General features: G+C 42.3%; 1 protein-coding gene across 1 annotated transcript in view; it reads left to right on the top strand.

The window, feature by feature from the left end:
* The window catches only part of LOC145397789 (uncharacterized), a 49,259-nt gene extending 45,840 nt beyond the window's left edge, over window positions 1-3,419 (top strand). Inside the window, exons 9-11 of the mRNA XM_080270812.1 lie at window positions 1,579-1,914; window positions 2,781-2,944; window positions 3,314-3,419. Coding sequence (XP_080126938.1) covers window positions 1,579-1,914; window positions 2,781-2,944; window positions 3,314-3,359 — 546 coding nt within the window. The 3' untranslated portion in view covers window positions 3,360-3,419. The remainder of the gene's footprint in view (window positions 1-1,578; window positions 1,915-2,780; window positions 2,945-3,313) is intronic.
* The last annotated feature ends 10,026 nt before the right edge of the window (window positions 3,420-13,445 follow it).

The following is a 13,445-nucleotide window of genomic DNA, read 5'->3' as shown; positions in this document are numbered from 1 at the left end:
CTAGTCTGTCCCTCCCTCTTTCCTTTTTACCTCATTACGCATCTCTTTCCTCTTCTCTCTCCCTTCCCCCTTTCTACTACCCCCTTTACCTTCGCATCCTTGTGTGTCCTTCCCCTTTCTTCTCTCTCCTGTTTCCTCCCTTTACCTCTCCATCCCTTCTCTCTCCTCCCTTCTAAGCCCTTCCTCCCTTCCCCCTGCTCCCATCACCTCACCCTCGTGTCTCTGCCTGTAATTATCTTTCCAGTATCAATTCCGTAAAGCGCCCTTCTCGTTATAATTATTACGCCATTACTTCCTGCATATGTACGGCCGGACGCTGCTTCACATTCACTGACAGACTTATTCATTTTCGTTTCGTAATTTTGAGCTGGATGTTAATGGTCGGGTCATTAATGTGTAGAAGCTGAAGGGATTTAGCACCCATTAGCTGCCTCTGATTGCTTTTCCGCTCGTTAGCAAATTATATCTCGCTTATCTTAATGGGCTTGTCATTATATATAGGACTCGGTGGAATTTAGTATCCCCGGCAGTATGTTAACGTTTTTTGTAACTGCTTTGTATCTGTTGCTTGTATTAATTATCTACTTCTGTATCTATTGCTTCTATTACCTATTTACTTTTGTATCTGTTGCTTATATTATCTACACTTTTATTTTATTGTTTATATTTACTATCTCTTCATTATACGTAGGTGAAGGAATATGGTGAGTGGCCCAATTCACTGGTCAAGTTCTTCATTAGTCCTCACTGTCGTATTCTTTCCTTTTCCTGGCTTTCTGGATCCTACTTCACCCAACCTGCAGAAGGGAAAAAAGAGGTGGAATGATGATGATGATGATGATGAGGAGGAGGAGGAGGAGGATATACAGTGTAAAAATTTATTATAAAATATTTACTCTACCCTGACAAAGATTCCTAACCCCTTTCAGCTCAGATGATGGCCAGATGTAGTCAGATTGTAGGGCCGATTTGACTAGTAACCATGGAGACTCATTCCTGCTTAATACATGCAACCGCGACTTAGTATTCAAGCTGTGAGTGAGGGCGTTCGTTATCCACTCATGTGATGTAGTGCTTTCTGTAGGTGACACTATCTAGAGTGACAAGATGAATGGTTTCTTGTAACTCGAGAAACCATTTATTGCGTCGGGTGGTAACCATATAACCAGATAACGCCTGGAGGTCAAGTGGGATAAGACCCTCCAATCAGATGTAGCCCATAACGAAAACAATGAAGGCTTGGGGTTTCGTGCTTACATAATGCCACAAAGACATGATTGATTTACCTCTTTCGCCTTAAACGCCTGGACTGAGCAGCCTAGCCCAGGCCCCTACGCTACTGTTACAGCAATAAAAGATAAGATGATAGAAAGTGCTGTGACCCAGGTGCAGACAAACTTGCAATGACACCCCTCTAGTTAGATCCTTTTTTAAATAAGATGCGGGGCACTTGGGCGCTCTCTTCTGTTTTTTTCCCCCTTCCTGCTCAAACAGTTGTATGTGTCGAACCTGATCGCTAGTTTGTTTGCGTATCCTGAGCCTGGTCTCATAACTAAAGCATTGCGTTGTGCATTGTAGCGCAGTCACCAGTGCAAGGCCACGCTGCGGTCATCAAGTGCGGTGCGACTGCGGGCGGGATGGTGCGTGTCAGTGCAGCGCCACAGACCCAAGACCTGCGCTGACTGTCCACGCCGCTGCTGCCACATCCACGCCTCCACCACCGTCACCCTCGCCTTCCTCTGCCCCCTCCACGCCAACACCAACCTCCTGGCCCTCCCCCATACCAAACGCCTACGCCCACGCCACCACCCGCCCACCACGCCCACCCCCAGCGTGTATGACATGATGGACGAGGGTCAGCCCGTGTGGGAGGCCGTGTTGAGCAACCCACAGCAGGACGACCCGCACAGCACAGTAAGTCAGCGTCATGCAGAGTGGTCCGGAAATAGCGCTCCATTAGCAACTCAACTGGTGGTATCTTATGTGTGGCATGGACGGCTCAGTCTGCTGGTGTGGGTGTAGCAGTGGGAGTAGGAAATGAAGAGATAATGCGGAATAAGCATGGGTAACGCTGAGTGAGCCGTCGCCGCAACACACGAGAAATCCCCCTGCAGAATGGAGGAGTTGGGTTAAACATGGGTCACCGTAGACAGATAGACAGAATGCTTATTTTAATGCCTCTGTGTGTGTGTGTGTGCTTTGCCATTAAGTTCGTGGTATATTACGGAAATATTACCTGTTAAAATTCCATTCCCAGTACACAACACTGTAGTTCATTTATTTTAAGCAGATGGAGATTCTGATACTTTTACTGCTTTCTTCTCCTTCCCCCAGTGTTGGAAAATGACAATACTGTGACCCTTATCCTTTCCACAGCACTTGTTTGTGACTAGCACCATAGTCTAGTGTTGACCTAGTGTTACAGGTTAGGATTCAAGATGGAGATGTGCCATTTTTACGCCTAACAGAGTATAGTTGTTTGAAAAAAGCTGGGACATTTTGAAACACATCACTGATATCACGAGGGACCGTATGATCGTCGGTTAAGGAAGCTCCCTCGCACCTTCTCCTGGGCGACTTATTTTGCTTGTTACACCTTACCGCCCTTATCTGTGTTACGTAAATCATTGTAATATCGCCATACTCTGCGTAGATAACGTGAAAAAGGATATTAACCACCCGCATCCAAAAATAATTCGCTAAGGAAGAGTGCTAGGGAGCTCCTTACCTGACGAGAATGCGGACCGAGATCTTACTGTACTTTCCATTACAACGACCAGCTGGACAATGAGGACGACCAGGAGGCAGTACTCGAGCACGAAGACCTAACCATGGAGGACGACACGCTCTACGACGACATCAAGAGCGACAACTATGAGACGGTACACTACCAGGTGGAGTGGATCCTGCGGTGCAAGTGTACCCCCACCTGCGACACACCCAGGTACAGTTGTCCCCAAACAGGTACACATGCAGGTAGTAATCTTGTCCCCAGATATTTATCAAGTCGCTAAGCACAGAAAGCCTCAAGAAATTTGGTACGATATAAGCTAGAGTTGTTAAAAGTTGGTAACAAAAAAATAAAATAAACTAAGATAAAAACTGTTGTTGAATGTGGGCAGTCAGAGGCTGCTAAACTTGCACTCAAAACGTTACAAAGACCCTGAGCATAACAGTTTCAAGGAGATCACTGGCTTGTAAAGAAGCAAGATCGCTAAAACTAGGTAAAAGTCCGTCAAAAAATACTGTTAAATGTAAACAGATATCTGCAGATCTAACTGTAAAATTTATAAAATGTCAACCGTATCCACAGGGTCCCAGCGCCGCCAGGAGTCCCCACCGCCACCACCATCACGTAACATTAGCACCAGCACCACCACCCGCACCACCACCAGGAGCCATCATTTGGAAAACACCAGCCTCTCAACACTTTTGAATTAATTTTTGTGTTCTTACCAGTGAAAATCCAGTGTAATTTTTTCTTATAATTCACTGAGGTATATGCCAGGTTCTGTTACCACAGTAATCTTGACTACCTATATTCTAGTCATTGTGAGTACCTGCAGTAGGTTAATTTACGTTTTTAACTATACGCTTCGTATGATCCTCAGATTAAATGTAACAGTAGCGACATGAAGGCCCTTCGTCCCCTTTCTCTTTGACCAAGACCCTGATGACTTTTGTTGTTGTTGTTGCTTGAAACCATCACTTTCTGATTTATCCAAGCTTTACGTGTGTAGGCTTTTATTTTTTTTTCCTGCTATATACAGTAACACTAGATTTCTTTTCCTCAAAACTCTGCCTGCTTTTCTTGTATCAAAATTGATGCAGCAGGATTTTTTTTTTTTCTCGGGAACGAAGCATTAACCCAAACATGATGTTAATGCAGAGAGAGTAATATTTGCCTCTGTAAAAACCACGTCTAGGTGTTTGGTGAAGGATCTGGTGTATTCTAAATGATGGGCGCAGGAGGAGGCCGCTGTCACTCATATAACGTGCCTCTCACCTCCCATTGGCTGCCTCTCACATGTAAATAGCCTTATATTAAATACAGTACAGTATATACATATATATATTTTCGCTCTTAAAGGTTTGTGTTTGTATATAAAGAGATAATTTTGCAATGGACGGTCATGAACTGATGTTGTGTTGATGTATCGGTAACTGATTTGATTATTTATAACCTGTGCACTCATAGGAAGGCTAAAGAATAGAGCATATCTCACTGTATACTAGATTAGTTTGCTAGAGTGTCATAATGTACACAGTGTCAGTGTTTATACAGGTAATAATAATAATGCAGGTGAATAATTAGCGTAGTTGTGCGGTCTTGTTTATGATTATTCCACTAACCGAACTTGATGCTCGTGGGGGACGCCTTCACGTGGTGGGATTGATATGACGGAGTGGTGGAGCTGCCTGGTTATACAAACGTCCCTCAACTCCCTCGCTATCCTCCAAAAGGAGGAGGATAGGCTGCAGAAGTGCAGCGTCATTCTGCAGTCCTTCGGGTTCACGTTTCAAAGGAACCTGGGGCCACCACCACCACCATTACTCTGCTACAACTACTACTGCTGCTGCTGCTTACTCTACTACAACTACTACTTCTACTACTGCCGCTGCTGCTTACTCTACTACTACTGCTGTTGCTGCTACTGCTACCACAACTACTACTACTACTACTGCCACCACTACGTCTAGTACTACTACTACCACTAATTCTACTACTGCTACTACACTAACCGAACCTAATAATAAGAAAAAAAGTTGTGAAAGCCTTTTTTTTTTTTTTTCATATTTGTAGTTAGACCCAAATGATGACGAAGTACACTACCGAAGCATTTGGAGGTTAGGTCTTGTTAAATTTGGCTTTTGCAATATTAATAAGACTGTGCAGGTAAACGTGATACTGTACATGGTGTTATAGAGATAATAAGAAGAGTAACTTATTTTGTCTGCCCCTTGTGTACGGTGACGGCATTTAAATTTGTTTATTTTTATCAAGCTATCACCAAATTATTTTACATGAGGTTAGGAAGGGCATTTGTTCGTTTAGGGGTTAATGAAGGCTGTATCCAACGCCTTCAGTTTGAAAAGACTCCCGTAATCTGAATAACATCATCTGGACACAGGAACAAAATGAAAACCACGTCCCTGGGCTGAAAAGGTTAAGGGTCCTCTGTGGAGAGAAATATGATCATAAAATTTTCTACACCTTCCCCATATGAGGGTGCCAGGAAGACCATGTAAACTTCTGCAACGTGTGATGATATTTCCAAAAGCTGCTAATGCTCATAAACCAAATAATATAAAAACCAGTCTAGTCAAGTCAGTCCCATATGCATGTATAATCCAGGGTTCCACACAACAATCATGGATCTGTATGTTTGTGTCTCAGCGAGCTCTCTAACACTCTTCCTCCTTTTTAACATCGACCTAGTTTGCTTAAGTAACGTGCAGCACAATGAAGTTTTCTTTCGTGTGTTTTCATTTGCTAGTTTTTTTTAGTTATTTGTAGAACAGGGCGAGTCATTAGTCCACCCCAAACCTTTGTAGTCGCCCTCATGATACACAGGGAATACGTGGTTACTATGTTTTAGCTGTGGACGAGAGATATGTGTGTGGTAGTCTCAGTACGGACTTTTTGTAATTGTGATGGAGTCCCCAGCCTAGGAGTGCCGTATGCTGCCATCTACCTAGCTTATGGTCTCACAGCACGCCTATAGACCTCCCAGAGACGAGGTGTTGAGGTATATGAATGAAATGGTGTCAGATGGAACGAGGTTAGCCTGACGGCGAGGGACAGGGCGACGTGTAGGCGATCTGTTCTTGACCACCCCTTACGGGATTAGGGCGTCTGGCTATGGAGAGGTAGATAGATGGTGTTATGCCTCTCTATTACAGACGTAATGTGCTTAATTAGCATAAAAAAGAACAGGAATCAGAAACATAACTAAACTTGTAAGGAAAAGGTGCGAGGGAGCTTCCTATGCCCACCAGATAACACTCCATCTTCATTTTTTCCAACAGCTTCCCACATCCCTCACCCTCCTCCATCATGCCGTACCGTACCTTCACGATCAAAAGTTCCTCGACAATTCCCTCCCGGTTGTGGCCATGGAAATGGCTACATGAAAGTTTGTACGTGAAAGGATGATGAAGTACACTACAAAAGAGTAGCAGATGGAAGGATACTCTCCGTCGTTCGAGGAGGGATGGAAAATATGAAAGGCAGGACACAATACTTCCAGGAGACTGTCGGTGAAGTTTTGCTTGTGATAGTAAAGGACACAGTGGCCCGGGTTCGCAGGCTTACGATAAACTTCCTGTCGTAACTAAGAGTCTTCTCGCAGGCGTGACAAGGGAAGGAGAGTGCTTAATCTCCCAAGATCTCTTGCTCCTCCCCCCACAACAAATCCTAGTTATGACGGGAGACCGACCATAAGTTGTTTGTGAATCGGGCGCCAAGTTGAAAGGGAACCAAAATAAAATGTGAAAAGTAGAGACATTTTGGAGAGAATTTTGTAAACCTTAGAAAAAAAATGTATGTCATTGTTTAAGTTTCTGAATATTAGAGAGGGGGATACGGAAAACAAAGACAGGGAAGTAGGAAAGTTTTGATGATTCTCTCATTTTTGCACGTCCCCACTCCTTGTTTCCGTTTCTCAGCTAATTCCGCCTGTAGGTGGGAAAGAGGGAGTCTGGATGATGATAATGATGGGGGTCTGAATAAAGATGATGATGATGATAAGGAGAAGAAGGGGGAAGACGAGGAGGTTAATAATGATGTTAATGATAATGAGGGAGTCTATACAGTGTTATTGTTGATGATGATGATGATGGTAATGATGAAATTTGTATAATAATGATGATGATGGTGTTTATGCTTCTCTCCGGCACTGTACTCATAGATGAGATGTTCATGTAAAAATTTTAAACATAAAAACCTGTGACCTCTGGCAAGAACTGTATGTTGTAACCTGATTTTCATTGTCGCAGGAAAAGTGACTCACAATTCATTATTACCTCTTCTTTATTATAATTTATTTTTTATTCGTAATTACTTGTTTGTTTTTTTGTTACCCCCACCAACGAAGTTTGAGGAGGTTATGTATTCACCTATGTTTGTCCTTTTGTTTGTCTGTCCACATGATGTCTCCAAAACTTCTCAGTGAAATTCAATGAAATTTTGCAGAATGGTGGGCCATGGTCCAAGAAAGAATTGATTAATTTTGGGGGCGGATCCGGATCTGTATCCAAATCCTACCGCACACTGTCTCCAAAAGTTCTTAATGAAATTCAATTAAATTTTGTGGAAGGGTGGGCCATGGGCCAAAAAAGAATAGATTAACGTTTAGGGTGAATCCGGATCCGGTTCCTATGCGTTCCGCACAATATCTCCAAAAGTTCTCAATGAATTTCAATAAAATTTTGTGGAAGAGTGGGCCATGGGTCAAGGAACAACTTTGGGTCGGATCCGGATCCTATGTATTCCACATATTATCTCCACGGATCCGGATCCAGATCTTTTTTAGTGACTGTAACATTGGCGGAGGTATTCTCTCTCTCAGTGCTTTCTAGTTTATTTATATGTTTATTTTTGCTGTTATGTTTATTTTTGCTGTTCGAATAGAAGATTTTATGCTATTCGTTTGTGGCCACACTTTTTGGGATTAAGGCGCCCTGATATATGTATAGAGACTGATAGAAAGATAGATGAGTAGCCAGATAGATAGATAAAGTAGCCACACAGATAGATAGATAGGGTCTCTTGTCAAGAGGTAACCCCTCTACAATGGTGACTCTTATTTTTTTATTATTGCCTCGCGATTTTATTCAGCTTTAGACAGAGAGAGACAGGAAGACAGAGTCACCATTTACCCTTTCACCCCAACGTGTCTCTCAACCACTTCAGCCCGAGAACGTCCCTTTAATTACATCGTTGCTCTCTCCAAGACAGTTTTAGCAGTCTTATTAAGAATCTCTGGTAGTGATGGGTTGATAATGCCTATTTCTAACTCCTCTAGTTCCAAAAATTTAACATAAACTGCAAAAAATCGTCTGGAAATAGGCTGAGGAAAATGGGAAATAGGTTGTCGGTCTAAAGGAGTGAGAATTCAGAAAAAGATCTCTATACTCCTCTTACTCTAACCTGGCCTAAAATTTTCATGTGTCCATCTTGAATGCTGTGTTGTAACAAGAGATTAATATGAAAACACAGAGCCAGTCACGAAGAAGTGCTATGGAAAGGGTGTAGAGCAGAAGAACTGTCTTTTTCTTACCACTGAGCTACGTGAAATTAGCTGTAACAGGACAAAAATTTGGGCCAAGTTAAGGTGAAAGAACTAGTGAAGAAGAAGTAAGAAATTATGTTCAAAGGGTTAAGGAAACACTGTGCTGCCTTCATCTCTGTATTCCCTGACCTCTCTCTCTCTCTCTCTCTCTCTCTCTCTCTCTCTCTCTCTCTCTCTCTCTCTCTCTCGTGCTTCCTTCATTGTCTCCTCCTGCTTCACACTATCCTCCCTCTCTTATCCATATATCTTTATCCCCCCTCTCACCCTTCTGCCTCTCTCCCCTCTCTCTTCCCCACTCCTACCCTCCACTCCTCTCCTCCCCCCCTCTCGTCGCGGCCACCTTCGTCTACTCCAGCTTAAATAAAAAATCCTGAGAAGATTTTTTAATTTTTAAACGCGGCCAGTGGGGTCAAAGGAGGCGCTCATTTGGCCTCTAATTAGCCCATACTTTGATTTTAAAAAATAATAATAATATGTATGTCAAGAAACGAAGGCCTGTTTGTGTTGTGACGAGGCTCTTGTCCTACTGTATAGTGTGTTTAACCTGACGATGGTGGCGAGGGACTCCACGTGGTGACGGTAATATGACCGGGTGGTGGAGCTGCCCGGCTGTACAAACCCTTCACCTCCCTCACTATTACACAGCGGGTTATCGGAAAAGATCTTCAGCCTGCAGTCCACCAGGTTTAGGTCCACATAAACCTTGGCTTACAGCATCAACAACAATGACTACTGCTACTACGAGTGTACTACTGCTACTACTAGTTAGTACTGCTACTACTAGTTACTACTACTACTACTACTAATAATAATAATAACCAATGACAATCATGTTCAAATATTAATCTTGCTATTCTCAGACGACGTTATTTTGCTAGAGAACGATTTAGTAAAAATGTTAATGAAAGTATTATCTAGCCCTTTCAGTTCGAAAAAATTACAAACCGAATAAATTTGTCAGGAAAAAACGCGAATAAAAAATTCGCCATCTAACTGAAGTGGTTAACATATACAGCGAATTAATCAAGAGTTTTAATTTGATACACGCTTGAACAGAAAACTTTGCTCAGCTTACTAATAACTTTTTACTCTTGATTCATTACCTGTGAACCATAAAGATTATTGTTATTTTCAGTCAGTTAACAAAACAAGATAAAAGACCTGAAACATACTGAAGTGCCGGAGTAGTCAAGGTGTTAGTATGATTTTTCTAAGTTGCGAAAAGTGTTGGAGAGGGACGCCTTCACGTGATGTTATTGATTAAGCCAGGCGGTGGAGTTGCCTGGTTATACAAACGCCCCGCAACTCCCCCCATTCCCCCAGAAGGGGATGGTGGACTGCACTAGAAAGATAATTTCGGTCTGCGGTCTACTGAGTTCAGGAGGAAAATGTAAGCCAAATAAAGGTGAATGAACAAAAGAGGAGACAATATCATGACCCAGTCAGCCCTCCCCCTTCTACATTGCAACTTCTGGTTAGTGTGGGCACTGTGCAAACCTCCCCCCCCCCCTCCATCAGAATAAGACTGGCCTCATCCTGCGCCCCCAAGATAGGACTTGGCCTCACCCTGCCTTCCTCCCAGAATAGGACTTGGCTTTGCCCTGCTATCCCATCAATAGGGCTTGATCTTATCCTGCTTCCCTTCCCTCAGAATAGGACTTGGCCTCACCCTGCCATCCCCTTCCTTCCGTCTGAAACTTAAGATTATCTAATGTATGCACACTGCAAAATTCTCCCCCCTCCCCCCCCCCACACACAGATTAGGGTTTGGCCTTCCCCCATTTGTGAAAGCCTACGTCACTGTCCCGACCCCAGTGATGCATTCATTATATTCTTACCATTTCCTAACAGTTTTATCTAGTCTTGGACAGATTTATAAAACTGGAGGTGCTAATTATAGCTTTAACAAACCCTTCAATATGAGTGGCTTATTTTGAACTGAAGAAAATAGTGGAGCCTGGATTCTGTGGGCTAGAATGGTGACCGCACTGTTCATTACTTTTCGTATTCTTTCCTTTCCTGTACGCTTTCTTCCATTTGCAAATGGAGGAAAAAAAAAAAAAGCGACAGGATGCTGATGAGGATGAGGATGGTGATGAGGTGGAGGAGAACAATGTAGTGTGGTAGCAGAGAGAGAAAGATGCCAATGATTCAAGGGGTTATTAAAAATAAATAAATAAATACCTTAATTACCGGTATCTCTTTATTCAGTTTGCACGTTAATTATTGTTTGAAAATATGATTGTCTATTCTCGAGATTCTCTGCTTAAATTCTAATTTTAAAAAAATAAGTTCGGCTTGTAATGTGACGTCACTAGAGCATTGTGGGAAGCATCGGGGAGGGAGAGGATGGCGTCGGTGAGTAGAGATCTCATTCTTTTAAAACGGCTGCTGTCCTATTATTATGGCATTTCTCATGGCCATAATTATACTTATTTGTGTCTGGTGCCATTATCGGGTGCGTAGTCTGCTGATAATGAGCATAGTTATTAGCTGTAAAGGTGATGCCCAGCGGTGTATATTCCCAGGTGACCAAAATGTCCTTTTAACTCAGGTAGGCAGATGCTTATTAAATCCTGTAATATGCATGTCATCGGTGTATATCTTTCGGCTGATTATGGTCTTCTTCATGGGCAAGCATAGGAGATTAATTTTTGGGAGAATAATGACAGGATGTTTAATAACAGTGGATATTTTGATTGGTAAGAAAAGCTTACATACAGGCCCGTGAGTCCCTTTAAACCAGGTAAGGCTGGTGAGAGACATAGCGATCTCCCAAGGATAGCATCTTGCCCTGCAGGGTTCCCTAGCTCTGGGGATTCACTTTTTTTTTTTTTTTTTTTTTTTTTTTAGGTAAGGTCGATTCTACTGGAAATCTCCAAATATCCCAGCCTATGGTTGATGGCAGAGGACAGGGTGACACTGAGGTGTGGCCATTCGGTAAATTTTTACAAGTTGCCAATACTGTACACCTCCCAGGTTGTGCAGTATATTTTTCTAGTACTGTAGTTTTGTATGTGATTTGGGTGATTTTGACCATTTTTGTTGGAAATGCCTCATTTCCCTTCCTTCCCAATCATGAATTTTGGATGAGGAGGTGAAATGAAGCATTGTCGACAGAAAAAGAAGGAAAAAATCACACAAATCACATCAGAAACCAACAGAAAAATATACTGCACAACCGGTTAACCTAACCAAACCGAACTAGACCTAACCTAACCTAACCAACAAAACAAAAGCAGAAATCGCTCAACTCGCATAAAAAACCACAAGGAAAATATACTGCATAACTGGTTAACCTGACCTAACCTAACAAACAGAAAATGAAGGCAAAAATCACAGAAATCTCATCAAAAACCACCAGAAAAATATACAGTAAGACCTTACTATAACAGACTAATTGGGGCCCAAGCCATTCCGATAAATGCGAAATTCCAATAAAAGCGACATCCGGACTTCCCCTGCTAATCCGGAGTTTTTCTGATATACCATATCAGACATTAGTCCAGACTGCATGGATGGTTTTTAAACTGTTTTGACTCTCATTGTGATACTGTCCTGTGTTATAACTTCACCACATTAATCAACATGTGTAATATATATAATAATACTGTACTGTACACTGATAAACATGTCTTTTATTTACCTTATTGTAGTGAACATACCTGAAGTGGTCAGGCAGTCTGGACTGCTTCTGGTTTTATCAGACTTTTTCCGATATATAGGAATTTAATCCGGTAGCTCGAGTCCGATAAAGGCGAATTCCTGTGTATTGAAGTCCGTTATATTGAGATTTTACTGTACTGCACAACCGGTTAACCTAACCAAACAGACCTAAACTAACCAAACCTAACGTGCTGTAGCAGAATGCACACCTTAAGAGATACGATGGTCCAGGTTGTGCAGTTTATTTTTCTGATGGTTTTTCCTGTGCTTTGAGTGATTTTTGCCTTTGTTTTCTGTTAAAAATTATTTACTTCACCTCCTCATCCAGTCACAGTTCATGATTGGAAAAGAGGCCAAATGAAGCATGTCCAACAAAAACGAAGGTAAAAATCACTCAAATCTCATAAAAAATCTACCGTGTTTTCACAATAACTCAACGGCTTCCTTCGCTTCCGAGTGGAAACGCTTAGTAATGCATAAATAATCAGTATTACACCTGGTGCACACTTTCTACTTCATCGGAAGCCACAGCTAGAAGGATTTGAATTTTCTACCCAGAAGGAATCAAAGACCGCGCTTTAAATTGATTGGTAGAATACCATCACGTGACATAAAGTATGCCAATGAGAGGGTGAAACAGACCTAGCAGACACATGCACAGTCAACAGAAGGTGAAACACACATACTAACGTACGCATTTTTTTACACGGACTGGCTGAGTGAAGATCCAAGGTTGAGTTTTTTGGGAAATTATAATTATTTTTATTATCTCAGTAAATATCAATTTCTGAATGAGATTATGGGGGTTCACCAGCATTCTTAGGTAATATACTCTGCATTTTTGGTGGCAGTATTCCTGAACTGCATATTGGCAACTTGTAAAATAATACCAGCCATTCCATACCAGATCAAGGCCTCTAGCTGTAGATAAGTAGACCTTTTACCTTAACCTGGGTCAGAGTTTTGTTTTGCAGCTTTTTTCATGTACCGTAGCTCAGTGACAGAATATGGCCTTTCTCTGGCAGTACATTTCCAAAGCACTTCTACACAACTATCACCATAGTATAGTGTTGGTGCAGCGTTGCATTCAGGATGGAGAGAGGACAATTATAAGCCAGGCTAGAGTACAAAGGGTATGGATTTCCATGTCAGTACAGTAGCAGCCCCAGCCATATTAGTAAATATTTAGGGCAGAAACACAGTCAGTTTGCTGTTACGGACAACTATGAAATTTGATTGTCGTTTTCGATTTTGAAGGCTCCAACATGCATGCATGCGTCGGCCTTGGTCACCTAATGGCGGCTCGCCATGCTGCACGATCTACTGCAGCCTCCCCGTTCAGTCCCTTAACCCTGAGGTCACACTTAATGACCTCGTCCCACGTCTTTCTCGGTCTACCCTTCACAACCCCACCCCCAACATTAACATTTCTCACCCTCTGCACCCAGTTATCATCCCCCATCCTCTCCACATGCCCAAACCATC

Source organism: Coenobita brevimanus, chromosome 43 (genome assembly GCF_032717465.1).
Source record: "Coenobita brevimanus isolate Jiangsu-jjx chromosome 43, ASM3271746v2, whole genome shotgun sequence".
Taxonomy (NCBI): Eukaryota; Metazoa; Arthropoda; class Malacostraca; order Decapoda; family Coenobitidae; genus Coenobita; species Coenobita brevimanus.
Note: the sequence above shows the minus strand (reverse complement) of the source record. Positions and strands in the feature narration are given on the sequence as shown.